The 27,877-nt window shown below is 40.9% G+C and overlaps 2 protein-coding genes across 3 annotated transcripts; both read left to right on the top strand.

Annotated features, from left to right (window-relative positions):
• On the top strand, nucleotides 1-21,075 carry arhgap25 (Rho GTPase activating protein 25). Of its 2 annotated transcripts, none has more exons than XM_046841162.1 (11): nucleotides 1-491; nucleotides 5,480-5,679; nucleotides 8,569-8,650; nucleotides 10,321-10,434; nucleotides 13,067-13,271; nucleotides 15,617-15,749; nucleotides 16,596-16,669; nucleotides 16,840-16,961; nucleotides 17,054-17,214; nucleotides 19,107-19,669; nucleotides 20,314-21,075. In XM_046841162.1, exons 1-11 carry the CDS (start codon nucleotides 431-433, stop codon nucleotides 20,507-20,509), a joined length of 1,911 nt encoding a protein of 636 aa, XP_046697118.1. In that variant the 5' UTR covers nucleotides 1-430; the 3' UTR covers nucleotides 20,510-21,075. The 2 variants fall into 2 exon arrangements, with proteins under 2 accessions (XP_046697118.1, XP_046697117.1); XM_046841161.1 differs by having other exon boundaries at nucleotides 2-491; nucleotides 19,104-19,669.
• A 1,956-nt stretch (nucleotides 21,076-23,031) lies between these two features.
• On the top strand, nucleotides 23,032-27,480 carry bmp10 (bone morphogenetic protein 10). The gene is made up of 2 exons (XM_046841214.1): nucleotides 23,032-23,867; nucleotides 24,169-27,480. The coding sequence occupies exons 1-2, from the start codon at nucleotides 23,483-23,485 to the stop codon at nucleotides 25,182-25,184; spliced, it is 1,401 nt and encodes a 466-aa protein (XP_046697170.1). The 5' UTR covers nucleotides 23,032-23,482; the 3' UTR covers nucleotides 25,185-27,480.
• The last annotated feature ends 397 nt before the right edge of the window (nucleotides 27,481-27,877 follow it).

Below are 27,877 nucleotides of genomic sequence, written 5' to 3'. Positions count from 1 at the left end.
GCCTTCGGATTCAGTGGCGTCTGCGTTCACCACCGACTTCCTCCTGAGACAAAAGAAAAAAAGCTGAGTTCGCTCGCCTTCAACGTTCACACCTCTTCTTCTTTAAAGACGCTTCATTTAAAGGAAAAGCTGAGAAGAATGAGGAGATAGGAGGACAGGAGTACATTAGGAAAATACCAAGCAAAAGTGATAGATGGAGGGGGAGTGAGCGGGCAAGAGGCAACGTGTTGAGTGGTAGAAAAAAGAAAAAAAGGAGAAGATTGAAAAAAAAGGAGGAAGTGAGGGAGACAGAATGAGAGAGGCTACGATAAGGGGCTAAAAATATGTACACAAAGTTTACAAGGTGTATAGTCAAGAGTGTGTGTGTGTGTGTGTGTGTGTGTGTGTGTGTGTGGTTAGAGAGAGAGTGACATTTTTATAATTAGTGAACATGTCTCTGAAATTGCCTCGCAACTGGGACCTGACCACTCTCCGGGGTGAAGCTAAAATAGGTGAGTGTGTCTGTGTGTGTGTGTGTGTGTGTGTGTGTGTGTGTGTGTGTGTGTGTGTGTGTGTGTGTGTGTGTGTAGTTAAGACCACCCTCACCATTCAGATGTCATTTGTCCTACTCTGCATGGATTTTGGTGAGGGTGTGTGTGTGTGTGTGTGTGTGTGTGTGTGTGTGTGTGTGTGTGTATCCGTGTTGCAGAAAAGTACCTTCATGCATTAGTGTAAAACTCTGTGTCATGTTCATTTGTCCGAATCAGTATGAAAATTGCATGTGTGTATGTGTGTGTGTGTGTGTGTGTATAGTCATGCTATTTGTACCAGTATGCTCCACAAAAAAACTGTGTAATGCAACATTGTCTGTGTGTGTGTGTGTGTGTGTGTGTGTGTGTGTGTGTGTGTACATGCATGCGTGATTGATGTTATCAAAATCCTTCTTTCTGAAACCTATGAACAAACTTGGTCCAACATGAACGGTGTCACCGCTGAGAGGTTCTGGACTGTGATTGGTCAGAAAGTGTTGAACAGCAGCTCTGACACTTGTGCATTTCTAATATGTTTCTATGGTAACAGTTGATTGACAGCATGGCTTGCAAAATAAAACCGTTCTCAGTGGTTTTAATAAACGCCTTATATGGAAGGAGTCTCCAGTGTGAGGGTTGAAGGTGTGAGTTTTCAGAGCACAGGAGTCTATTTTACACTAAAGGAGCTATAAACAGATAAAAACTACAATGTTCTGTTCTTTAATTAATCATTATAAATAATTTGTAAGTGTTGTAATTGTGTGAGGAAAATAACCCCTGAGGGTCTGCAGCTGTTGCTGTTTTTTTGCTAACTTCAATTGAAGTGTGTTTTAAAGAAGTAAATAGTGCATAGTGTTGGAACACACACACACACACATTCGAGGCCGTTCTGATTTCCTCTGCATGTGGTTAGAAGAGCAGGAAGCTGATGAAATGCTCGATAGTAGCAGAAACATGCTTCTGTTCAGTGTCACTTTACTCTCAGTGCATTTACTCAACAGAGCTGCTGCCCCCTCACTCACAACATAGACGTTTACTGAAGATACTTTACAGAAATCACACACGTCCACACGTCCACACACGTCCACACACACGTCCACACACTTCCACACACGTCCACACACTTCCACACACACGTCCACACACTTCCACACACACACACTTCCACACACACGTCCACACACACGTCCACACACACACACGTCCACACACACTTCCACACACACACACGCCCACACACACTTCCACACACTTCCACACACGTCCACACACACACTTCACACACACACACACTTCCACACACTTCCACACACACACACACACGCCCACACACACTTCCACACACACTTCACACACATGTCCACACACATCCACACACACTTCCACACACACTTGCACACACACTTCCAAACACACTTCCACACACACGCCCACACACGTCCACACACACGTCCACACACTTCCACACACACTTCCACACACGCCCACACACACTTTCACTCATACGTCCACACACTTCCACACACGTCCACACACTTCCACACACACGTCCACACACACTTTCACACACATGTCCACACACATCCACACACACGTCCACACACACTTCCCCACACATGTCCACACACACTTCCCCATACACATCCACACACCTGCGCATACAGTGGTGTGAAAGTGTTTGCCCCCTTCCTGATTTCTTATTTCTTTGCATGTTTTCACACTTTTATGTTTTAGATCAAACTAATTTAAATATTAGTAAAAGAGAACACAAGTAAACACAACATGCAGTTTCTAAATGAAGGTTTTTATTATTGAGGAGAAACAAAATCTACATGACCCTGTGTGAAAAAGTGTTTGCCCTCTAAACCTAATAACTGGTTGGGCCGCTCATAGCAGGAACAACTGCAATCAAGCGTTTGTGAAAACTTACACTGAGTCTGTTTCAGCGTTTTGGAGGAATTTTACTCCATTCATCTCTGCAAAATTGTTATAATGAGTTATGGTGTTGTGATGGTAGCAGAGGTGAGTTAGGGTGTTGTGATGGTAGCGGAGGTGAGTTAGGGTGTTGTGATGGTAGCGGAGGTCAGTTAGGGTGTTGTGATGGTAGCGGAGGTGAGTTAGGGTGTTGTGATGGTAGCGGAGGTGAGTTAGGGTGTTATGATGGTAGCGGAAGTCAGTTAGGGTGTTGTGATGGTAGCGGAGATGAGTTAGGGTGTTGTGATGGTAGCGGAGGTGAGTTAGGGTGTTGTGATGGTAGCGGAGATGAGTTAGGGTGTTGTGATGGTAGCGGAGGTGAGTTAGGGTGTTGTGATGGTAGCGGAGGTGAGTTAGGGTGTTGTGATGGTAGCTGAGGTGAGTTAGGGTGTCGTGATGGTAGCGGAGGTGAGTTAGGGTGTTGTGATGGTAGCGGAGCTGATTTAGGGTGTTGTGATGGTAGCGGAGGTGAGTTAGGGTGTTGTGATGGCAGCGGAGGTGAGTTAGGGTGTTGTGATGGTAGCGGAGGTGAGTTAGGGTGTTGTGATGGTAGCGGAGGTGAGTTAGGGTGTTGTGATGGTAGCGGAGGTAGCTAAGGTGAGTTAGGGTGTTGTGATGGTAGCGTAGGTGAGTTAGGGTGTTGTGATGGTAGCGGAGGTGAGTTAGGGTGTTGTAATGGTAGCGGAGGTCAGTGGTGGTGTTCACTCTGAAAAGTCACTCCATTCTTTTTTTCTTTCTTCAAATTTTTTTCTGGGTGTGTCCTCACTGTGTCTTTGGAGGGAAACAGCACTGAGTGAAGGATGAGTATCAGAGAGTAATGTGAGAAATTTCCACTCTACATGTTTAACTGTTGGTAGGTGTGAAACTTCTGAACACTGTGACCTCCATGGTGTGTGATGCAGCAATTTCCTGTTTATCTGTGATCTCTGTCTGCATCTGGCCTTTCCTCTATACTTTATACATGTATGTGTGTGTGTGTGTGTGTGTGTGTGTGTGTGTGTGTGTGTGTGTGTGTGTGTGTGTGTGTGTGAGATGCTCGGTCACAGTTGGTTGGTATTCCCTTTGTTGGTACCTCAAGTGCCACTTTCACTTTCTTTTTTGTTTTTATTATTTTAACTTTCAATGTAAAAAAGGGTTTAATTTTATAATGCAGCAGTTTATTTTACAGTGCAGTCCAGTGTCGAACAGTCCACAAGTAAGGACACATCAGAGAACTTATAATAATGATTTCTGCTGAAAATCAGAGAATGAAGTTCTGATCAGCAAGTTTTAAGAAATGCCATATACATACACGACTATACAACAGTAGCAATTAGCAAAAGCAGAAACTAGCTACATCTGTGCAGGTAACGCTGACATTAAAACAGTGAATGTCATATGCTAATCAACTTAGCATTTTTCTTAGCATGAGTCATCATGTGATTTACTGTAATATGTACTATCATGTGATAATTGCTCTCACCACAGGATTAATAGAAACACACCACAGGTTTTCGAAGTAAACTTTTATAAAGATCTTATGAAATCATATGATCTCCATCCTGACTTCTTTGTCATGTCAGTCATGTGATTTCACATCTGTATTGTCATATTCAGTATTATTACCAGTTTCACATTTAATGTCACCTCTTAAATGTCACCTTCTGTAATGCCACATCTGTAATGTCCCCTCTGTATCATCACCGCTTTAGTTGTCCCCTCTATCAAGTAACCTTTGCAATTTTACCTTTCTGACGTCACCACTGTAAATGTCACCACTGTAATGCCCCATTTGTATTGTCATCTCTGTATTGTCCTACAATAAGTGTCACCACTGTAATGTCCTATCCGTAAAGTTAGCTTTAGTAACGTCTCCTCTGTAAAGTCTTATCTGTAACATTACATATGTGGCAGAATATATTTGACAATACAGATGGGACAATATACATTTGGGACATTACAATGGTAACGTGTCCTCTCCATGATGTAACCCTTGCAATGTCCCTTGTATGCTACTGTAATGTCTCATCTATAATTTCATCTCCATAATGTCCTAACTGCAATGTCATCGTCGTAATGTGATTCATACATAATGTAATTAATGTAATTAATGTCTTATTCATAAGGTCCTATCTGTAACATCATCTCTGTAATGTCCCAACCGTGATGTACCATTATCTCTATAATGTTCCGTCTGTACTGTCTCATCCATAACTTAATTTCCTTATGGTCCCAACTGTAATGTCTCATCTGTAAAGTCCTATTTTTAACATCATCTCCATGTAGTGTCCCATTCATAACGTCATCTCCCTAATGTCCCAACTGTAATGTAATTGTTCTAAAGTCTCATCAATAATGTCACCTCTGTAATGTCCCAACCAATATCTCCCATCGTAATCTCGTCACCTTGGTAAACCAATCGTAATGTCACTTTAATAATGCCAGCGCCACAGAGTCACATCTGTAATATCACTTCTGTACTTTTACATCAGTAACGAGGCGTCTGCACCATCACGTCCACCGTTATATCTGTAGTGTTTAATCCATACCTCTGTTCTATAAACTGTTTTATATAAATAAATATAAAACACACACAAACATCTGACTGTTTAAAATATTTCTGTGATTGTCTCAGTGTCTCTGTGTTGTTTGTACTTTTCACTGACCGTTCCTACATCTACATTCTGACCTTTCCCCCAGTCTTTCATCGATCACTCACATCTTAAAGAACGTCGACGTGTTGTTTTGGAACAACGTTCTTTCAGCTGAAGTCTGTCATGTAATTATAGAACAATCATATTTGGTGTAGAACAAGCTAAACAGGAAGCTTCTCGGGTCAGGCTGTTTCCTACGCTGCGTGGCCACACTGCTGTGGAGCTTTTACACAAATACCTTTGGTTAACACCACTTTCTGCCTGTGGTGTGCAGAGTTTGTGTCTGACTACCACACAGCAATGCAGAACTTCAACAGCATCTGATCAGCTCGCTATCCTTTTTTTTTCTTCTATTTAAATCAGCGAGGTCTAAAAGTGTGATACCAGGAGACGGAGGTGCTGGCCAGGGCCGCTCTGACATCAAGAGGTCGATGGAGAAACCTCTGAAGAAGGGGTGGCTGAAGAAGCAGAGGTCCATTGTGAAGAACTGGAAACCGTGCTACTTTGTGCTCAGAGGGAACGTTCTGACCTATCACAAAGACGATAAAGAGAGTGCTGTACAGGTAAGAAATCAACGTGTTGGTCTTATTTTATACATTTCTTCTAGAGTTTTCTTAGGATAGTTTTCTGCAGCACTGCAGCAGCTCTTAAATGTAAATCTATCCACCGGCTGAGACGTGACTTTTAAGAGTGAAGAAGAATTAGAATAACTCCAGAGGGTATCAGCAGGAGAACATCCATGTATTATACACAATATAACCTAAAAACAAGAGGAAAAAGAACCCGTTATTATGTGTGTGTGTGTGTGTGTGTGTGTGTGTGTGTGTGTGTGTGTGTGTGTGTGTGTGTGTGTGTGTGTGTGTGTGTGTGTGTGTGTGTGTATTCTATAGTAGCTTTTAAAGGGTATTGTGAGAAAGTGCAGGGTTCCCCGTCACCCAGTAAAATACAAAGGTGTCAATATTTACCGCTTATTCACAGCATCTGCACATTTTTGACACCTTTCTGGAGCAATGCACAAGACAACAAGAAGGCTCTTCGCTCAGGCCAAATAAAAATAACCCAGACACCATGTCAATGAAGGAGAAAGAAGCCATGACATGAAAGTGACACCTGCTTATGTAGTGGAATGACTTTCTCCAAAATAAGCACTAAACCTCAGCCCTGCGTCAGGTATATAACATCTCATGAATTTCATAAGAGTCTGATTTTTAACCAGGGATGAGAAAACAAAATGACACTTCAATATGGTCTTAAATGTATCATGTGATACTTTAGTCCACAAAACTATTAGAAATAAGTCCAAGTCTGATATGCTCCATTATATATATATTATACTGTAAAGATAGATAGATAGATAGATAGATAGATAGATAGATAGATAGATAGATAGATAGATAGATAGATAGATAGATAGATAGATAGATAACAGAGATATATAATAATATATAATAATAATATATAATAGAGATATAGTGTAGGTGGACGCTTAGTGGTAAAGGCATTGGATTTTGGATCTGAAGGTCAAGAGTTCAAGTTTAAACCACACCAAGTGACTCCTTTACCCCAAAGGAAGGCCTTAAACTCATAGCTGCTCAGAGTTATGAATTAGATACATGTGAGCCACTGTGGATAAATTACATTTAATAATATAGTATTGTGTAGAAAATGACATTGAATAATTTAATATATATATATATATATATATATTATAATATTATGAAGTAAATTACATAGAAAAATGTTGAATTATGTGGTAATTCACATTTAATAATGTAGTATTGTAAAGTAAATAACAGAATAATATTATATAGTATTGTGTGGTAAATGACTTATGTGTTGTAGTAGGAAATGATAATAACATTTACAGTATGTGTCAGATGCCGTTATACAGAGTGTGTTATAATTGTCTGATTTATAATCCAATTTCAAGGCTTTTTTGCTCAAAGGCCCAGAAGTGCATCCTGGTGGTTGTGGTGATTCTTATAATCACCCAAAATCAAACAGTTTATTTAATGCATTAAATAAGAGTTTAGTATAATGTAATATTTACTTCCCTATACCACAGTATTAGTGTTAAGAGTTAATAATAATAACAGCAATGCAGTATGGTGTAGCACAGTGTAGTAGTATGGTGTAGCACAGTGTAGTAGTATGGTGTAGCACAGTGTAGTAGTAAGGTGTAGCACAGTGTAGTAGTATGGTGTAGCACAGTGTAGTGGTATGGTGTAGGACAGTGTAGTGGTATGGTGTAGCACAGTGTAGTAGTATGGTGTAGCACAGTGTAGTAGTATGGTGTATCACAGTGTAGTGGTATGGTGTAGCACAGTGTAGTAGTATGGTGTAGCACAGTGTAGTAGTATGGTGTAGCACAGTGTAGTAGTAAGGTGTAGCACAGTGTAGTAGTATGGTGTAGCACAGTGTAGTAGTATGGTGTAGCACAGTGTAGTAGTATGGTGGTGTAGCACAGTGTAGTAGTATGGTGTAGCACAGTGTAGTAGTATGGTGTATCACAGTGTAGTGGTATGGTGTAGCACAGTGTAGTAGTATGGTGTGGCACAGTGTAGTAGTATGGTGGTAGCACAGTGTAGTAGTATGGTGGTGTAGCACAGTGTAGTATGGTGGTGTAGCACAGTGTAGTAGTATGGTGTAGCACAGTGTAGTAGTATGGTGTAGCACAGTGTAGTAGTATGGTGGTGTAGCACAGTGTAGTAGTATGGTGTAGCACAGTGTAATAGTATGGTGATGTAGCACAGTGTAGTAGTATGGTGGTGTAGCACAGTGTAGTAGTAAGGTGTAGCACAGTGTAGTAGTATGGTGTAGCACAGTGTAATAGTATGGTGGTGTAGCACAGTGTAGTAGTATGGTGGTGTAGCACAGTGTAGTAGTATGGTATATGATGCAGTTCTAACAGTATGTATGAGTAGAAATAATAAAATACAGCATAACCTGTAGAGAATAATGTAATAATAGTTACAGTACCTGTAGGTAGTCTCAGTCCTGTACGATCCGCAGTGACCACTCAGACCTCACCTTCAGACCACTGAGCCACCAGTGCCTACACATTACACTGTGATCTTTCTCTTTCTTTACCTCACATACAAACAGCATCGATTCTACAGACCGTCCGTGGTCAAAACAGAGACATGAGTGAAACTGAAAATCACTCTATTGATTTAAAGTCAAGGCAACATGATTTCCTGTGATTAATTAGTATTTAGATAATAATATGCATTCTAATCTGATTTAAATGTAATCTATATTATGCACAAATTACTTAATGAGGAAAATATTTAAAAAACATGTTCTGAGGAGGTCTATAACATTTTACATGCATTTTTTCTGAATGAATTTAGTCGCAAAAAAAAAATCATCTTCATCTGTAGAAGATTTATTTCAGTTATGCAATTGATATTATCTAAATGTTTTGGACTTTTGAAAATGTCGCATCCCAGGGCACGATACCGCTGTGGGCCTGTCAAGTGAACGAGCTGCCGTTAAACACAGACGACAAATTCATCTTCGAAATCATCCCACGTAAGAGTTTTTTTTCTCTTTTTCCCACCACCTTTTACTGAACTGGATCTTTTATTAACCACTAACCTCAATTACTCGGAGTGCATTAAACCATCAATCTGTCAGTCAGCGTCATGCGTATTTACATGTTTCCCCCCAAAACACTACACTCCATATTGATCCCTTTGTTCAGCAGTGGGATTTTTTCATCACAAACTGGAAAAAAACAAAAATTTCTCATATTTATTTTGACGTTGGGTTTGTGGGACTCGAACAGCACAGATATCAAATAAATGATCAACAATCAGAGCAGAATCTAACAGCAGCTTCAACCAATGTTTAGGCTTCATTCTGAGAACTTCACATGAATCAGGACATGCTTTTTAAAAGCAACAAGAGAGAGACAGGAAATGGGAGTCGAACACATGTCCTCCTCTTATTGTGTTTTACTGTACACAATATCTTCACACATTGCTGAACAGCCCTGTCCAGGCCTGATCTGTCCTGTCCTGTCCTGTCCAGCTGTGCCATGTCCTGTCCTGCCATGTCCTGTCCAGGCCTAATCTGTCCAGCCCTGTCCTGTCCTGCCCTGTCCAGCCCTGCCCTGTCCAGACTTCTTCTGTCCCCTCCAGCCCTGTCCTGTCCTGCCCTGTTCAGTCCTGTCCTGCCCTGTCCAGGCCTAATCTGTCCTGCCCTGTGCAGACTTTTCCTGTCCCGTCCAGCCCTGTCCTGTCCAACCCTGCCCTGTCCCGTCCAGCCCTGTCCCGTCATGTCCAGCCCTCCCTCTCATTTTCTCTCTCACCCCAGCCCTCTCTCTCATTTTCTTCCACTTCTTCTTTCGCACTCACTTTCTCCACCTCATTCTCTCTTTCTCTCTCTCCTCTCTTCTCTCATGCTCTTATTTTCTTTTGACCTTTTAACCATTTACTCTCTCACTCCTTCTCTTTTCATATAATTCTCTCTCTTGCTCTTACTCTCATTCTGTCCCTCGTACTGTAGCTCTCTCTCTCTCTCTATCTCTCTCTCTCCATCTCTCTCATTCTGTCTAATTATCTCACCTTTAATTCTCATTCTTTCATTTACTCTCTTTCTCTCATTTTCTCTCTCACTCCCTTACCATTTTGCTCTTTCTCTTTCTCATTCTCATTCTATCTCTTTTTTCATTCCTCTCTTCTCTCATGCTCTCCCTCTTGTCTATCTCTCTCACGCTCTCGCTCTTTCTATCTCTCATTCCTTCTTTCTCACTCCTTCTATCTCTTTACCATGAAACACCTGATCAGTAATTTACAGAGAACAAAGATTTATTACTTCCAATGAATGATCACAAAAGGATTGCAATAATGGAGTCGTTTTTCTGATCACTCACACACATTACTAGGTAATAATATATAGTTTATATAGTAATATACAATATACGGTGCAAAGATTATGCATGGATAAACATGTCAGAAGATAATATACTCAATGACATGATATAGTTATGTACAAGTGTGAATGTATTTATGATACACTATAAATATTGGTGGTGCGGAAAGAAATGTGTAGTGGATAAGCAGTGCAAAATACACATATCTTACAGAATATACATGCTCTTCCTGACTGCTCGATAAAACAAACATCATAGATTGTGTGTGTGTGTGTGTGTGTGTGTGTGTGTGTGTGTGTGTGTGTGTGTGTGTGTGTGTTTGTAGGGAATAATGGGGATCGGGAGCGTGATGGTTGTGTTCTCATGGCAAGCAGTCAGAGTGAGATGGAGGACTGGGTACGGATGATCCGCCGCGCCATCGGAGCACAGAGCAATGGAGGTACACACACACACACACACACACACACACACACACACACACACACACACACACACACACACAATCACACACACACAATCACACACAATACAACACCACCACCTCACCAGGTGCTCAGTGTCATACAGCTCTTCAGTTAACTGTCTTAGATGTGTACCTCAAGGTAATAAAGAGAAGGTCTGGGGTTCAAATCCCAGCATCCACCAGCTGCAGGTTTGGCCTTTATGTTTACAGTGCGTCTGCGCCATATAATGAACGTTTTCTTCTCCATTTCATCAAACCACAACCCACAAAAAACTCCACCATGGATCTCAGTGAGGTCATTAGGAAATGCGCACAAACGCTGTCTGACTCTGTATACAACTGAAACTAGAGGTTACTATGGTTACAAGTGTTTACAAGCAGCACAATCATTTATATTCAACAAACAAACGCAAATTACTCGTGTGTTCAACGCTCTGATGTCACACCTGAACTTCCACACAAACACAATCCAGCATTCAGTCCCTTCTACAGCCTGACTGTAATAAACGAGAGCATATCTAACACCCGAGAACGTGAAGGTAATGTACGTTTAACATTTCATATAAAACCTACAATATAATACATTTAATAAAATATACGAGGGAGCGGGAATTCACGGGAAACACTGAAGAGGTGATGTCGCTGCTGTAACCATAAAAACAGTCCTGCTATAGAAACATATTCCATGACTCATTTACCATCTGCTCACGCTGAACCTCCTGTGAACACATACGGTCTACATCACGTCCATGTCTACATTCAAATCCCTGAAAGTCTGCTTGTGTTCCTGCAAAAACTTCTGAGTTTTCAGACCACACCCTTAATGATTGTAATGCGAAAACCCCTCTTAGAGGTGCCAAGCTGTGAAGCGTGTGAAGTTTGTTTAGTGGTAAATAATAAGAAATAACGTGTATAGAGAACCCTCCTGCGTCTCAGTCCTGTATTCTACTCCACTAGATGATCACATGGACATGAGAGATCCTCCTTCCTCTGAAAATCATAATGAAAGTAATGCATTGAAACATCATTGCAGAAGTCTTGGTAACCGAAACCGTACATCATGACTTGGACAAGAGTGAAGTGACCCGTGTCGGGTTTCACTGTTGGGTTTGTTCTGCTCTAATAGCCAGCTGAGGTGGTGCTCGGATTTAAACCCATGACCTTCTGATCATAAGCACAACATCTTATTTACTGAACTCCCACTTCCCTATGGGCAAAAAACCCCCTCTGAAAATCTGATGAAATAGGGGTGAGATCAGGACATACATCATCTTAATCCTTTTTTTATTCCAGTTTAGAACAGAAATAGGGACGAAAAAAACAATGTTGAATCATCACACTGTGGCAATGCCACTTCCTATGAATCATGTTATTCAGAGTTATTTTGATGCAGAGACGTTCATGAAACATTGGATCATCAGCACCGTACGTATTTTACTCATTAAATGGTAAAACAACAGACCTTCAAACATAACTTTCGTATTGAACGCAATACAAATAGAATCCAAAGAGCGGGAAAGAGCGAATCTTTTCTTTATAAAAGTGATCTGTGGTGAAACTAAAAACTCCCTGAGATGGCATGAGGAGGAAATCTTCAGAGGAACCAGTCTCACAAAGGAACCCATCCTCATCCTCAACACCGAATGTCCATTCATTACAGTTCCATCATTGTTGAGATGTTCAGTAATGGCACTTAAATGAAGAACTGTTCATGCAAACTGTGGTCCTGAACCATTGGAGCAGACTGTTGATATTAATTCCAGTCCAAAACCATCCTCAAAGTTCTTGAGTTACTTAGTAACTTCATGAATGTTTAGGCTGCTGATGTGAATCCATCCCCAGAGGCACAGTGTCTACTACTGAACAGAACTCCATCCAGACGTAGGGCATTGGAATGACAATGAAGAATTCTTAAGAAGGAACCTCAAAAGGAACCAGACTCAGAACCCATCCTCATCCTCAACACCCAATATCCATTAATTAGTGTTCCATCGCTGTAGAGGTTCTCAACTGTTCACTGATGAAATAGAAAATGTTCATGGTGATTGTAGTCCTTGTAGGAAACTTTATATTAACTGCAGTCTAAATCCATCTTCATGGATCATGAACCCTCCACAGTAACCTTATGGAACAGTTTATGTGGAGAACATCCACACCTGCAGTGATTGGTTTCTAATTACAGAAAACTCTTTCCAGAGGTAGGACATCAGGATGGATTAGGCAGGTCTGGAGAGCAGATGAGGACAGGATCACTGGTGCAGCTCAACAAAAAAAGATCAGCTAAAAACACTCGTTCCTTCACCAGGGTCAGGTGTATGTTCTTGGAGGAGAATCCTTAAAGTAGCTGAAGATCCAGAAGATTTGCCTTTGACACTGTAGACTCACATATCAACAAATGCGCAATGTGTAAACGTGGAACGTCTGGTGTACACTGGAACTGTTGCTACTGTATTAAAACGTATATGATGTATTAATGAGCACATAATCCTGATCTACTGTCACCTTCTGACCAATCAGAACGCAGGATTCAACAGCACTGATTCAAATCAAATAAATGTCAGGTTTAATGCTGTCATCTACATCTTCTTGTGTTTTTTTATGCTTTCAGTGTTTGGGAAGAGTCTGGCGGACATCTTGGTTTATGAGAAGAAGTTTGGGGCTCGTTCGGTGCCCATGCTGATTGAGAAGTGTGCAGACTTCATCAGGGAGCATGGCCTGGATGAGGAAGGAATATTTCGCCTACCCGGGCAGGAGAACCAAGTCAAACACTTCAGAGAGGCTTTCGATGCAGGAGAAAGACCATCGTTTCCTCCGTGAGTCCTTCAGATTTTTTGTTTTTTATTTGGTTGAACTTTCAAGGTTCTATGTAGATTCCAACACCAAATTGTGTTCCTATTAAAACATGATATATATTTTAATATCAAGGACCTTTAATCTTTCAAGTATCCCTTAAAAACTTAACACACTATCAGTCACTGACTCTCAGCTTCTTTATGGTAGCTTGTGGTTCATGAAACAGGTTCTCCAGGGATTCTTTAGGAATCCACTGAAAGGAGAAGTAACAGGAAGGCACTGTGTTTAAGGGTTACGTCAATACAAAGCTCTTAATGTTGAAGTCTCAACGCTAACATTTTTACATGACGATTTTTTAATGGCTTCCTGTGATGCTTCAAACTTTTGAAGGTTTTAAAAAGTTCATTTCCTGGTTTGGAGATGAGAGTGTCGTTTTCGCTCTTCGTCACCGAAAGGCTTTGATGTTTGAAAACCAGGAAATTAGCAACTCGCTAGTGTTTTTCAAATCCTCTTACTGCAAATTCAGTCTGGTTTCATCTGATATATTTTTTTTATCAAGCCATTGTTTAAATGAATCGGGTTTGGATCTGAGGTTATGTTGACGTTAAAATATTAAAATCGACTGTAGACTGTTTACTATCTGTTACTCAGAGTCAGAGATGCAAATGCAAGATTTTTTTCAGAGAAATGTCCTACACATCAGATCTGTGGTTAAACCATATCCTGTCCTACCTGAGGAGAAGCCTCTGCCTTTATATAGCACACACGCACACACACACACACCCATGTGCATTAATATTGAAAAGCAAAAATACTCTTTGTATCTGTATTCAGTTTTAAACCTCGAGTGGGTGTGGCCAAGGCTGGAGTTATTTTTTACTCAGTGAAGTGCTAACAGTTTGGGAGGAACCGTATATGGTTGTAAAAATCATAATACCTTTGGCCCTTCAACGTATATATTTAGGCGGTGGTGTTTTTTTTTTATTTATGGGTGTGCATGTGTGATTTCTGCCCCTGACAGTTCCTCAACCTCATACAAGTTCATAACTGCTCTCAGTTCGAGACTCTGTTAGGAATTTTAAACTGGTATGATCCTGACCAGGCGGGTACTAAGGATGAAGGAACGAAAGACCTTGTCTCAAAACAGCTTTACAGAACTTAAGAATGAAAGTGAATTGTGTATTTATCCCTGATGAGCAGTCTGGGGCCACGGATAAGTACGTTATTGTTAACAAACATGCTCTTTCTTTGTCCTGCAAGTCGTACGGTCAAAAACCTAGAAGCCTCACACTTTAGAATTTCCAGGTCCTGGTAATGTTCCTTTCTGGCAGAATGCAGTATTTTTAAATCAGAGCTTCTAAAAACCGAACGGTTTGAAATCACGCTTCAGATTTCTTGCGCAGTTTATAAACGACTCGTTACGTGCACAATTCTGTTACTCAGAGTCAGAGATGCAAATGCAAGATTTTTTCAGAGAAATGTCCTACACATCAGATCTGTGGTTAAACCATATCCTGTCCTACCTGAGGAGAAGCCTCTGCCTTTATATAGCACACACGCACACACACACACACCCATGTGCATTAATATTGAAAAGCAAAAATACTCTTTGTATCTGTATTCAGTTTTAAACCTCGAGTGGGTGTGGCCAAGGCTGGAGTTATTTTTTACTCAGTGAAGTGCTAACAGTTTGGGAGGAACCGTATATGGTTGTAAAAATCATAATACCTTTGGCCCTTCAACGTATATATTTAGGCGGTGGTGTTTTTTTTTATTTATGGGTGTGCATGTGTGATTTCTGCCCCTGACAGTTCCTCAACCTCATACAAGTTCATAACTGCTCTCAGTTCGAGACTCTGTTAGGAATTTTAAACTGGTATGATCCTGACCAGGCGGGTACTAAGGATGAAGGAACGAAAGACCTTGTCTCAAATTAGCTTTACAGAACTTAAGAATGAAAGTGAATTGTGTATCTATCCCTGATGAGCAGTCTGGGGCCACGGATAAGTACGTTATTGTTAACAAACATGCTCTTTCTTTGTCCTGCAAGTCGTACGGTCAAAAACCTAGAAGCCTCACACTTTAGAATTTCCAGGTCCTGGTAATGTTCCTTTCTGGCAGAATGCAGTATTTTTAAATCAGAGCTTCTAAAAACCGAACGGTTTGAAATCACGCTTCAGATTTCTTGCGCAGTTTATAAACGACTCGTTACGTGCACAATTCTGCTGCTCTGAATCACACCCACAGATAAAGTATTGCCAGAAGATTCTATTTATTTACAGAATGTTAAATGGATCCCAGCTACAATGTGACAAACAAACAAACAAAAACAATAAACCTTCTCATTTCTGCTTCCTTCCCGCAGAGACACAGATGTCCACACGGTGGCGTCATTGCTCAAGCTGTACCTGCGTGAGCTGCCTGAACCCGTAGTGCCCTGGACTCAGTATCAGGACTTTCTGGACAGCAGTGTGGCGCTGGACCCCACGACCGCAGCGGTGAGGATCAGACACAGATTTGATCACATATCTATTTAAGCACCTGCAGGAGAAGAAATCAAGGACTAACTGGCGTTAAACCCGTCACCATGGTGGGCCAGATATTTTATTTCATTTAATAAAGAGATAGTGGTCCTGACTCCTGCCTCCTCCATCCTGATGTTCTACAGCTACATGAAGTTCTCATCACATTTTTAGAAACTACTCGCTGCTGCTGAGGATGTTCTCCAAAATGAAGAACCTAAAGATGTATGAGATTACTGTGGCTGGTTCTTCTCACGTAGACATTTCAAACTTCAAACACATTTATACACCATATGGACAAAAGCTTTTGGACACCCGAGTTTTTTATGTGCTTTTTGAACTTTCCATTCCACATATAGTTCCCATTCACTGTTATAATGCGCTCCAGTCTTCTGGGGAGATGTTCCACTGGAATTTGTGAAGATTTGTGGAGATTCATTCATCCACATGGGTATTAGTAAAGTCAGGTACTGATGTAAGTGAGGTGAGGAGGCTCCTGGGGTGCAGTCAGCATTTACATGGAAATCAGATCTTCATGGAGCTGGTTTGTGCACATGGTAAATGTCATGCTGGGGACAGGTTTGGGTCTCCAAGTTTACGTGAAGAGGAAATGTAGTATTAGTGCCTCCAAAGACATTTAGGACATGAGGCCTTTTCTCATATCATCTCTTCTGGCTTTGCACATTATGAATAAAATGAACATTTCTGAACTACTGTATATATTTCTGTTGAGCAGCTTTTAGTCAGTAATGTCCACTGTTAAAGTTCTAGACGAATCAGAATGAATGGAATGGAATTAATAGTGAGGTGTTTCCTCCACAGAGGAAGGAGAAACTGGAGAAACAGATCAGCCTGCTTCCTAAAGCTAACTACAACCTCCTGTCTTACACATGCAGGTGAGTTCACACGCAAACCCCTGCAGAAACGTGGTGTTTCAGTCTGACACTCGGGGCGTTACATGGTCGCATCATCAACAGGTTGCTGTTTTATTTGCTGTCTTTAACCCTGTAATGGTTTGCAATGGAAAGCTAATGGAGAGAGATGATGGACGTCTTGGTTTCTGCAGGTTCTTGTTTGAGGTGCAACAGCACTCCAAGGTGAATAAGATGAGCGTGGAGAACCTGGCAACAGTGATGGGGGTGAACCTGTTCAAACCGCAGGTGGAGGATGCTTTCAGCATGATGAAGGGTGAGGAACAAGACACTTGATCATCACTGAAACAGCTGATATAAAGAGTGATGATGCATGAATAAGCTGAACACAACCATACCCTCTCACAGGGACCCCAATGATCCAGAAGGTGATGACGGTAATGATCAGGCACCATGAGCTGCTCTTTCCTGCTGCTAAAGACGCCGCTCCGTCTCCTGCTCCGGCCAAGAAGCTGAAGAGCAAAAAAACAACAAATCCACGCAACTTCGTGGGCTGGGAGTCTGCAGAGGTGAGGCACTGTTACAGATTCTTCACTGTAAAATCAACAGCACAGACACAGACACTCAAATCAGTTAATCAGTCATTAATTCTACTTCAGTACATTTCTAATATCAGTGTTGTTAAATTCTTGATTCTGATTGGTCGGATAGTGTTGATCCATTCTCATTCACAGGGATGTTCCACTCACAGACGTGATCATGTGGTGAAACTGTTTATTTAACTTTAATGGAAGGAGTCTTCAGTGTTAGCGACTTGAGAAAATCATAATCAAGAGTCATGACTCTTTTTAAGTACTTACAACATAAACGAGAAGACGAAAACACCGTACAGTGTGTTCACTTTTTTTTCTTCTATAAAATTTCAGCAATAAAAATTATTTTTCTAAAGAGGAACCAAATGACCTGTTCATGTTAAGAGACGATCTGATTTTCTCTTCTATATTTAGTGTTGCTCTTTAATAAAGAAAAAAGTATTTATCTGATTATTTAATTAATCGTTGGAATAATCGTTAGAATATTTGATTACTGAAATAATCAATAGCAGCAGCTCCAGACTCATTAATATCATTCTATTAATAGATCAGTGTGCTGAGAGTCACAGTCGAGTCTTTACACATAAACTGAGGTGATTAAATAAAGAATCTTCTGATTAAATAATAATAATAAAACATTAAAGTTATAATAAATCACTACTTTGGAAACTTAAGTTCATTTGAAGGCAAAAACGTTCGTACTTTTGCTGAAGTAAAAGTTTAAAGGGACACTTTTACTGGAGTCACATTTTACTGAGTGAATCTTTACTTTTGCTTTCGTCCTCCACTGGTAGTTTGACTTCATGCTGTGAAACATCTACAAAACAAAGGTTTTCTTTATGTTTCAGCTTGAAATGATTGCAAACTTTGGAAACTTTTTGGAATCCTGTTTCTTGCCACAAAAAGAGTTTGCCTAATTCCAACGGTTTTTTTGCAATTCCAAGTTTATTTCTTGTAATTCTGACTTTTTTCTCACAATTCTGACTGTATTTCTCGTAAAAACATCCAACATTTCTGGTGCATCCACCAGTAACCATGTTGTGGGCCTAAAGTGTGAAGCTGTAGGCGTATGAACGAGGTTCCTCTGCTTCATCTGTCGTGCTCCATCTCCTCCAGAGCCGATTGTTAGACAGAGTTCTCTCCAGGGATCAAAATCTCAGTTTAATACCCTGCGATTCTACTGATTGTAGCGCATTTAATTTTTAATATGTAAATTTATTCATTTATTCTCCTTTTTTCATTCTGCGCTCCAGAGTTTAGTGGGTTGTGCGTCAGTAATAATGGTCCGTGGGGAAACACAATGCCACAGTGCTCCATGTGTAGTTAAATGGTCTAAACAAAGCAACGAGGCAAATAATTAGGTTTTTTGTATTCAAATTAATTGTTACTTGAGGAACCGTTTCAGCCCTAAATAAGTCAAACACTGATTGATATCTATTTAAATGATCATGAACCCAAAACCTTAAAGCTAAACAATTTCCATTAGAACCAATTAAAATAACAGAATTTGAGAGCAGACAGATTTGGTTAAAGGTTTATTCGTATTTTTCCTCTCTAAATGTTCTGCTTGATGTTGAACTGATGCTGAACTGTATGTACAGCCAATCACAATCCAGTACTCACACCTGAATTTAAAGCCAATCACAATCCACTATTCACACGTGAACTTACAGCCAATCACAACCCAGTACTCACAGACATTGGTATGAAGGTAAGAGGATTAAACCCCTCAGTAGAGAGTAGAGACAGAAACCAGGCTTGTTCACTCCATGTTGTCATTTCAAACAACTTTCAGTTGGTTCTTATTGCCTTCACTTCCTCTTCCTTCATTTACCCTGTCCCATTCTTGTCTAACTCTTCTTAAGCAGTGTGAGATGTCTTCGTTGTCTGAGTCGCCAGAAGAAGAGGAAGTAGACACGTTTGAGACTGAGAGGTCAGCATTAAAGGTCACTTCATCCTCCTCGTCCTTCACATCCCCTCCTCTGTCAGATGACCTGAGCACGAGCCCGAGGAAACGTACGCAGACTCTCCCTAGCCTGGGTGGTCCCCCGAGTTTCAGAATATCCCGAGATGCATCGTTGGACCGTTGGAGCTATCTGCACGAGAGTCTGGAGGAGAAGGATGAAAAGACGTTTTCTGAGGACATCTTTAAGATTCTAGATCTTCAAAAGGTGACACTGTTTCCGGAAAAACAGAACAGCAATGGTAAAGATGAAGAGAAAGACGGCACACAGGAGAGGAGGAGCAGCAATGGTGCGGTTAAATTCGCGGAACCCCCACTAAAGAAAGTGGAACCACAGGCCAAGCCGAAGGAGAACTTAAAGCAAAGTTCCCCGTCTCCGAGCAGGGAGGAGATCGTGAAGCAACAGCCACAAATCGTTTCTCAGAAACAACCAGACAGCACGAGCGATCAACAGCAACTTATTACCAGGTTCGACCTCAATTATTTAGGTGTAAAGTTTGGAGGTTTTCTAATGCCAAACTTAAGCAATGCATGAGAGTTCTTCTGAACCAAACAGGAACCAGAGAACATAACATCACAATCCCACCAGAGAAAACGAGTAATTTAAGGCCCTTTGCTGTAGCTTTAGGAAAAGTTTTACTTCCTGCTGCTGAGTTTGAAGCTTCCACAATCTTCGTAGCATAAGCAATGACCTTCAGTGCCATTTAAAAACCTGCATTAGCCAACAAGTTTGTTTCTTTTGTGAAATGAAACAAATGAAGTTTTTATAGTTTACAAATAAAGTTTTTACTCAATATTTGAGTCTATAAACTCATGTTGGTTAACTGACTCGTAAAGGCCACAACCATTGTGAAGACCAAACCAATCCAGGAACTCTTTTTAGGAACTGTGTAGGTGTTCATAGTGCAGTATATGTAAATGCACAGGTGCATCATAAAGCAACTGTTGCTATTGATTAGCTCTATCACCTGTGTGTGTGTGTGTGTGTGTGTGTGTGTGTGTGTGTGTGTGTGTGTGTGTGTGTGTGTGTGTGTTTGTTTTTCTCAGATCTTCAGAATAGGATGTGAGCATCATTCTTTAACATTATTTTAATGCATGCATGTGTTTTTCAGTCTCCAGCAGAGGAACAACGAGCTGAATGTGACCGTCGCTGAGCTCCAGTCAGCCCTGGAGGCAGAGCGTCGCTGTAAAGCAGCTCTGGAGATTTTGCTACGCAACGCCGAGCGCAGCAGGGATGAAGCTCTGAGACGCAATAAGCTGCTGGACCAAGAGATCCAGAAGTTCATCGGAAAACCCAAGCCAATGTGAACATACACTCAGACAGACGACCAGGCCTGGGATTCCTCCATGTCGGATACATTCGATACGGAATTTCTAATGGAGTTTACTAAATATCTGGGCTATTTATTTCCATTTTATACGCTTTATATTTAAACGTAGATTATGGACAACAATATATGAAACAATAGTATTTTTTTCATTAGTGTTATATAAATATCAGATCCTCACAGAGATGCAACATTCGATCTTGAATTGCTCAGTGGATTAATGATCGGCTGGTACCGATAAATTTCCATTAATCAACGTTCACGATGTTTTCACATTTTCAGCCATTTTCTGGACTGTTTGGTTTGTAGAAATTTCCGTTTTTTTTCCACTAGGCAACGGCACAACAAGTTGAACAATAATAATTAACGTTGTAATGAGACTGCTGGTGGTGAGAAACAATATTACTGGACTTTTTGAGCTTTTTTTATATTTTATTTTAAACCAAAATGCATCGAGAACAAGTTCTCTAAAGTGTTTGTTTATTTTTGAGAGATTAAAATAGAGGATTGTTTGTGCAAAAAAGAATAAATGTCTAATAAAATGTACAGGCGCTTGAACATTTTTCCTTGCATATGCCACAACTAGCATGGAATTAATGCAATTTGTTCTTACATAGACCACTTAGCTAGAATCAACTCATTTTGGGTGAAGTGCCAAATTCGCACCAGATTTACAAAAGCGTTAGAAACCCTTGTTGACACTCTTCAAACTACATAAAAGGCAAAGATATTAGTCAGAGGTAGAATTGTTACAAGCGATTCCAAAAGCCTTTCAGAGAGGTTGATTTCGAAGACAAACTCAAAGTATTCGCTGTACACCATTGTCATTTCTGCTCATCGTTTTACAAGCATCTAATGGCAAGAGATTTGAAGCCTGGCTGGAGATTGCATGTGAGCGAGCGAGTGAGTATTAAAGGTTATCAGACCACTTGAAACAAACAATGAAAAACATGGGGAAAAAATGACGTAAGTAAGGACGTTAGTGGGATTCAGGAGGACTGTCATGAAGATCGAAAAACAAAAGACACAGCTCCAGAGCCAGAGGTGTAGAGGATGTCCCTCTTGAGATCAATAAGAAAACATCCACTGCTCTGTTGACAGTCTGTGTTAGGGTTGTCCATGATACAGTCTGGATTGTTCTGGTGGCCTTGAGGCTTGAACGAGATCTTTCTGGGAGGTTCGGTCGACATCACAGCTACAATCTGTAGTCTTCTGCGTCACCAGGCAAAGAAAAGCAAGAATGTCGAGGGGGTAGGTAAGAAGAATGTTGGAACAATTGGTCACTAGGTCAAACTTCTCCTACACACCCTCTTAAAAGTCTATCGTTGTGACTTCTGACCTTGTGCGTCATTTCTAATCATTCTCACATGAGGCAGAATCGGCATATCTGATTTGCTCTGTACATTCGCTGCTGATCTGAGAAGGTCTCGGTCATAGGTTCCGACATACTCAAGCTTAGACTAGGTGATCCCAAAGCTGCTCCCAAATCAGCAGAAAGTGATGGGCCATTCTTCTTTGCCTCAGAGAATTCAAACTACGTAAAGCATCCTGGTTGGATGGGGGCTGCTTTTCACAATCCCCTCATCATTGCCAGAGGTTTCTCTCGACTACAAGGACTTGTCGGTCCCTGGACGGGTGTGATAAGAGATTCCCAGCACTTCCGAAAGTGCTGTTGGTTTGACGTGTAAGCGCAAAACAACACTCATCGCTGAAGGACTGATACTTCGGGAGCCACTGCTTGAACAAGCACTGATAGGGAACTAAAGACATTAGACAGTAAATTAAACATATATATTGCACAAGTTGCTTTATAGGAAAACCTTGTAAAATGTGATGAATCATTCAAATGTTTGGAAGTAACTGTAGGATTGGGAAGAAACTAAACCAACACTAGAACCCAACAACAAATAATGCCCAGGGATCGTGAGTCACGGTCTCTCAATGTTGTCAAAGAAACAAGCAGTGATGAATGGATGGAGGAATTTGTCCATTTGTATGGCTGAACGTCTATGCTAATGCATGTCAGAATTGAGAAAAGGATTCAATTATCATATGCTAACATGGAAATCCCTTTTTGGTTGTCCAATTGTGCTTTCACGTCTTCAGTCTAATTTTCATCTGACTTTTGTGCACTTATTAACTTTACAATGATATCAAAGCAGCTGTTTCTCACACCTCATTTCATTTAAATGACCCATGTTTTGATGAGTTGTGAACACAGCTCTATCCTATCCAAGTAAGGAAAAAAAAAGTTTGTCTGAAAGAAATGGTCAATGAAATCATGCTTCATCACTGGAACCACACCAATGGGAAAAGTAAATAAACAGTAGGCCCAAGTTTCTTCCCTGGCTCACCCACCCAAACAACAAAAAACCAAGTTTCTGCTGGTATCTGAACGATGTTTACAAAGTCCTCATTAAGGAAAGAAAGTAGATAACAAAACACACACACACACACACACACACACACACACACACACACACACACACACACACACACACAGTGGGACTATAGGCAGTGAAAATGCAGAGCTTCCTAGCTTATAGATAAGAGACCAAGAGAAAGCAAGAGATAGGGAGTGAGAGAGGCAAACACAAGAAGAAAAGAGATGCCACAGCAAAACTCAATGAAGCAGTCCTTCAAACCAAACTCTGCAGACATCAGAGCCACATCGAAGAGTGTGTTGACAAGTAAATACCTTAAATAAGTAATAGGTGCATACACATAATCCAGATCAGGACTGTGTGGACAGGAATTCTGAACTCCTAGGAAATCCAGGACTCAACTCATCTGGAACCATCTGGACCAGAGGGATAATACCTACCAGCTATTAAAATCTTGGATTCACTGTTTTTCTTTCTAGGATCTACCAAGGAAATCTAACAATTTGATTCCCTTTTGCACAAAAATTTCTGCATATTGGAGAGTGGTTTCAGCCCTTGCACTCCTAACCATGGCTGGTATTGAAAGTTGTTCAACCACCTCTATATGTCGCCTCGCTTTCCTCCTGCTCATTTTAGGGCTTTTCCCTGGGGATGCCAGTCCAATTAGTTCCCCAGAGAGGCACCGGATTGCCCCTGGGTTTGATGATGGTCGTGGAGGGGTTGTGGATCCGTCTCTTCTGGAGCAGGACAGTGAGGTTGATATGCAAAACGTGGTGGAGACCCTGCGGGGACAGTTCCTTCGGACCTTCAACCTGTCAGGACATGGACCCCCTATGCAGCCTGGGGTACCAAGAGTGCAGCCTCCAGAATACATGCTGGAATTGTACAATCGTTTTGCAAATGACCGAACATCCATGCCTTCTGCAAACATTGTACGGAGTTTCAAAAATGAAGGTAAGAAGTTTTATTTGTTTTGCCTGACTGTATTATTCCTTTACAGAAATAATTCATATAATGGCAATGTATGTAAAGTTTATATGTTGTAGCCACTGTCTATATCTACATATTGTTATGTACTTCAGTGTCTGAATGTTGACCGCACCCAAAAGGAAATAAATAGATAGATAGATCACTTGTCATCCCTGAGGGAAATTCAAGTAATTCTTTATTTTTATTGGTTTTGTTCAATGCATAAACCAACTCCTTGAAGCTGGTTTTGCTCATGCATTAAAGCTTTTATTACTGATTTTCTCAGAGTCCACCCCAAGCAATGTGGGTCCCAGTGGTGTGAGACGACACCCCCTCCTGTTTAACATCTCCATCCCAAACCATGAGCGGGTTATGGCTGCTGAGCTTCGCCTCTACACTCTTGTTCAGATTGACAGGCACCTGTATGCTGGGGTTGACCGGACAGTGACTATATATGAGGTGATTCCAAGGAATGACAGTTGGTCTGAAGATGGAGAAGATGAACCAGTGCAGCTAGTGGAATTGGCTTCACGGCAAGTTTACGGCACGGACAATGGCTGGGAAACATTTGACATGACTGCTGCCATGCAACACTGGGGCAGGTCCAACTATGGCAACACCCACAGACTGGAGGTTCACATTGCAAGTTTAATATCACAGAATGGTTCAGAGTTTGAAGGTCCTGTGACAGGGGGGAAGATGGAAATTGATACCAGTCCAGAAGAAAGGCACAAACCTCTGATAATTGTTTTCTCCAATGACCAAAGCATAGATCACAGAGGAGAAAAAAAGGAGTTAAATGAGATGATTAAACATGAGATGCCTGGCACAGGTCTGGATGACAACCTGGGGATGGAACTTATGGATCTTTGGGGGGAGGTAGGTGATAGCAAAGAAGAGGAACCAGATGAAGAAGCTCTCCTGCAAATGCGCTCCAATCTCATTTATGACACATCGGCAAGGATTCGTAGGAATGCAAAGAGCAACCAGTGCAAGAAGAGTTCCCTATATGTTGATTTTAAAGACATTGGGTGGGACTCTTGGATCTTAGAACCTCAAGGCTATGAGGCATATGAATGCACAGGGGTCTGTACTTACCCCCTAACTAAGCATGTCACTCCAACCAAGCATGCCATCGTACAGACTCTGGTCAGCCTTAAAAGTCCAAATACCATTTCCAGGGCTTGCTGTGTCCCCACAAAGCTTGACCCCATCTCACTTCTCTACCTGGATGATGCAGGTGTGGTCACCTACCAGTACAAGTATGAAGGCATGGTAGTGGCAGAGTGTGGTTGCAGATAGTCCTCAAAGAATTTGGTGACGAAGGAGTAAGGTTTGGTAAAAGACACTGAAAAATAAAGATGTTTCTGTCCTGAAGGAGAAAGAAAGTCTGTAGTTCCAGGTCATCAGGACAAAAGCAAGTCTCACAGTAACAGGGCTGTTCTTTCTTAACATCAAGGACTTTCAAGACCTTTAGGATATTGTGATGCTTTCATATTTAGCTTTGTCAAAAAGAAAAGGAAGAAGTCTAAAAAAGAGAACTAGATTTCGTGCCTCTGTACATTGAGTGTGTGCTTGAGGATAATTTCAAGACAAAGAGAAAACCAATATAACAAACCACTCAAACTTCCTCAGGATCACTACAGCCGCACTCAGTAAGCTGTCGAAGTTGCATTGTGCTCTGACATTTTCTGGGTGTTACAGATGATCTTAACATCTCATACCAAACTCACATGCCTGGTCTTTTTTACTGGCAAACCATTATAAGTCAACAAAGTCCTTTCTTTAATCAGAGGACTCAAAATACCCAAAGAACACTGGTTTTGGTGGGCCTGTGAACTCGAGGCTTGTGGAAAGCTCCAGCATCCAGCCTCTGCTGCATAATATCAACATCCTTCTCTGCCCTGTGTCAATATACAGCTTCCTGTGTAGCTGAAAGCATTTGATATGGGCCAAGGCAAAGCAATATGGTTGGCTGGGAAGTCTATGAGAAGCGGAAACTAACTGTGTGAAACTAACCAGAATGGTCTAGCGTGAGATGGTCTGCCGCTCAGTGAGGAACCAGTCAATATCAGCTTTGTTTTTTGTTTTGCATGGACACCCTCTGGACCTTCTGGACATGCAAAGTGTATGGACCTTGTCCAGGTATCACACAGCAATTTCAGTTTCAATGCCTATTTTGAGACCAAGTTTAATAGTTTGCATCCTCATGTCTTACCTCAACCCTGTATAATTTGCGAAGAAACTTCGGATCACTGTCTTAACTATGGAGCTCAAGAACGGAGAGGAAGAGCACACTGAGGAAGTTGAACGTTCTTTTCAATGTCCAAGGGATGGCAGACTGCATCACAAGGGTGGAGGGGTAGAGGCTATGGGGTTATCTGCATTCTATTGCCTTGCATGCCGTGAGAGCTAAGCTCCCAGCCCTTGAGCGGTCTATGATAAGAAGGTGTTGGGGCTAAGAAACATGCAAGTGACCATTTCAAGCTATTAGGGCTTTCAAGATTACACTGGGCTTTAACATAATTTCAACTCCCTGACCCTGATTTGCTAGGATGGGAAGGAACAATTGGTTCACATTCTATCCTTTATAGTTTAAAGAATTACTAAACTCTATGACTGCTCGTAACTGAGGTGGTGAGCTTCCTTAGCACTTTTTGCCTGGAATGATATTTCTTAAATAACCAAAAACATATTTTTTCTTACTAAAACCATGGCTTCCACTTATTTAAGGTGTGTAATTTTACCCAAGGACCATATGCACATCTTAAATGGGATTTGAACATATTCTGAATTAGGCATGTAGAAATGCAGTCTTGTGGGTTTCACCACAGTGACAAGCAGTAGTAAAACTGCATGCTACCCCCTTCAAATTTCTTCACAACTCAGGGTGATAATTCGAAAAACTGTATATTAAAATGGTAAGCATGATTGTTTGAAAACAGCTAGCCGATCCGTGTTAACATTAATGTATTTTTTGCAATGGCAACATTTTTTACTAGTGAGAAAAATATTGTTATTATAATGACTAGATATTATTCCTGAAAATCCTTATAGAAAACCAGGTCCATATCTATATCATCAAGTATAGAAGGGAATACATTTCTGAAAAATCTCCCAGAGACAGTATGTGGAAGAAAAACCACATACACAAACCATTAATGTCTATTTATTCATGCCATGCTAACCATCAATACCAGTTCCACTCACTGCTAGTCGTCTGTTTGACATTTTATGAATATGGAAATGTGTTTTTCCCTTCAGAGTTTTGCTTATTGTTCAGTCTGATGATGATTTCACACAATTCTGCATCTCTTCAAACCCACTGTAAGGAACATGGGCAATTTCCATCACCCCTACATAGGACTGACTATGGAGAGCGCAAAAGCTGACATTTCTGCAAACATCTCCACATCATGCAACTCCTAAGACATGGTCTTTCATACTGCTGCTTTATGAAAAGAAAAAAATAGCCTATTTATTGAAAAATTTATTTATTTAATTTCTATTGTTTCTATTGTGTCATGTATGTAGGTATGTAAAGCATTTTATGTAAATAAAAACATTATATATGTAAAATCGTTTGAACTTGTCCCGAATAAACCTCATCAGATTTACACCACTCTTTCTGCTTGACTGATTCTCAACAACAGTAACAGCTTTGATTTGTTATAAAGCTCTCTCCAAAGCCGATTCTGTGCAGATCCACCTAAACTCCACAAAACAGCTATTTATAGACATGACATGGCGACAGCTCTTTAGTTAAATACAGATTGCAAAGGGACGTTCTAGCCTTTCATTGAGAGAAACAGCAGTTTCTGGTCCAGAGCCAGAATTTACATGTCAAACTAATACACAAAAAAGCCATGTGGAATCTAGGATGCTAATGACCGTGTTATATCCTGAGCATGTAAATGTTTTCTTCTGGATTCTGGGACGTCCAGTGAGCTTTGAAAATGGTTATTGGATCAGTAGTGTTGTAGCTGCAACGGCTG

Source organism: Silurus meridionalis, chromosome 27 (assembly GCF_014805685.1).
Source record: "Silurus meridionalis isolate SWU-2019-XX chromosome 27, ASM1480568v1, whole genome shotgun sequence".
Taxonomy (NCBI): domain Eukaryota; kingdom Metazoa; phylum Chordata; class Actinopteri; order Siluriformes; family Siluridae; genus Silurus; species Silurus meridionalis.
The sequence above is the reverse complement of the archived record's forward strand: the minus strand, read 5'-3'. Positions and strand labels throughout refer to the sequence as shown.

What these genes read in the sequence shown, in the direction of transcription:
- arhgap25 (XM_046841161.1), top strand. Translation starts at nt 431, where the DNA reads ATGTCTCTGAAATTGCCTCGCAACTGGGACCTGACCACTCTCCGGGGT. An exon ending in GAAAGACCATCGTTTCCTCC is followed by an intron (nt 13,272 to 15,616) that starts GTGAGTCCTTCA and finishes TCCTTCCCGCAG; the next exon opens with AGACACAGATGTCCACACGG. An exon ending in TGCTTTCAGCATGATGAAGG is followed by an intron (nt 16,962 to 17,053) that starts GTGAGGAACAAG and finishes ACCCTCTCACAG; the next exon opens with GGACCCCAATGATCCAGAAG.
- bmp10 (XM_046841214.1), top strand. Translation starts at nt 23,483, where the DNA reads ATGGCTGGTATTGAAAGTTGTTCAACCACCTCTATATGTCGCCTCGCT. An exon ending in ACGGAGTTTCAAAAATGAAG is followed by an intron (nt 23,868 to 24,168) that starts GTAAGAAGTTTT and finishes TGATTTTCTCAG; the next exon opens with AGTCCACCCCAAGCAATGTG.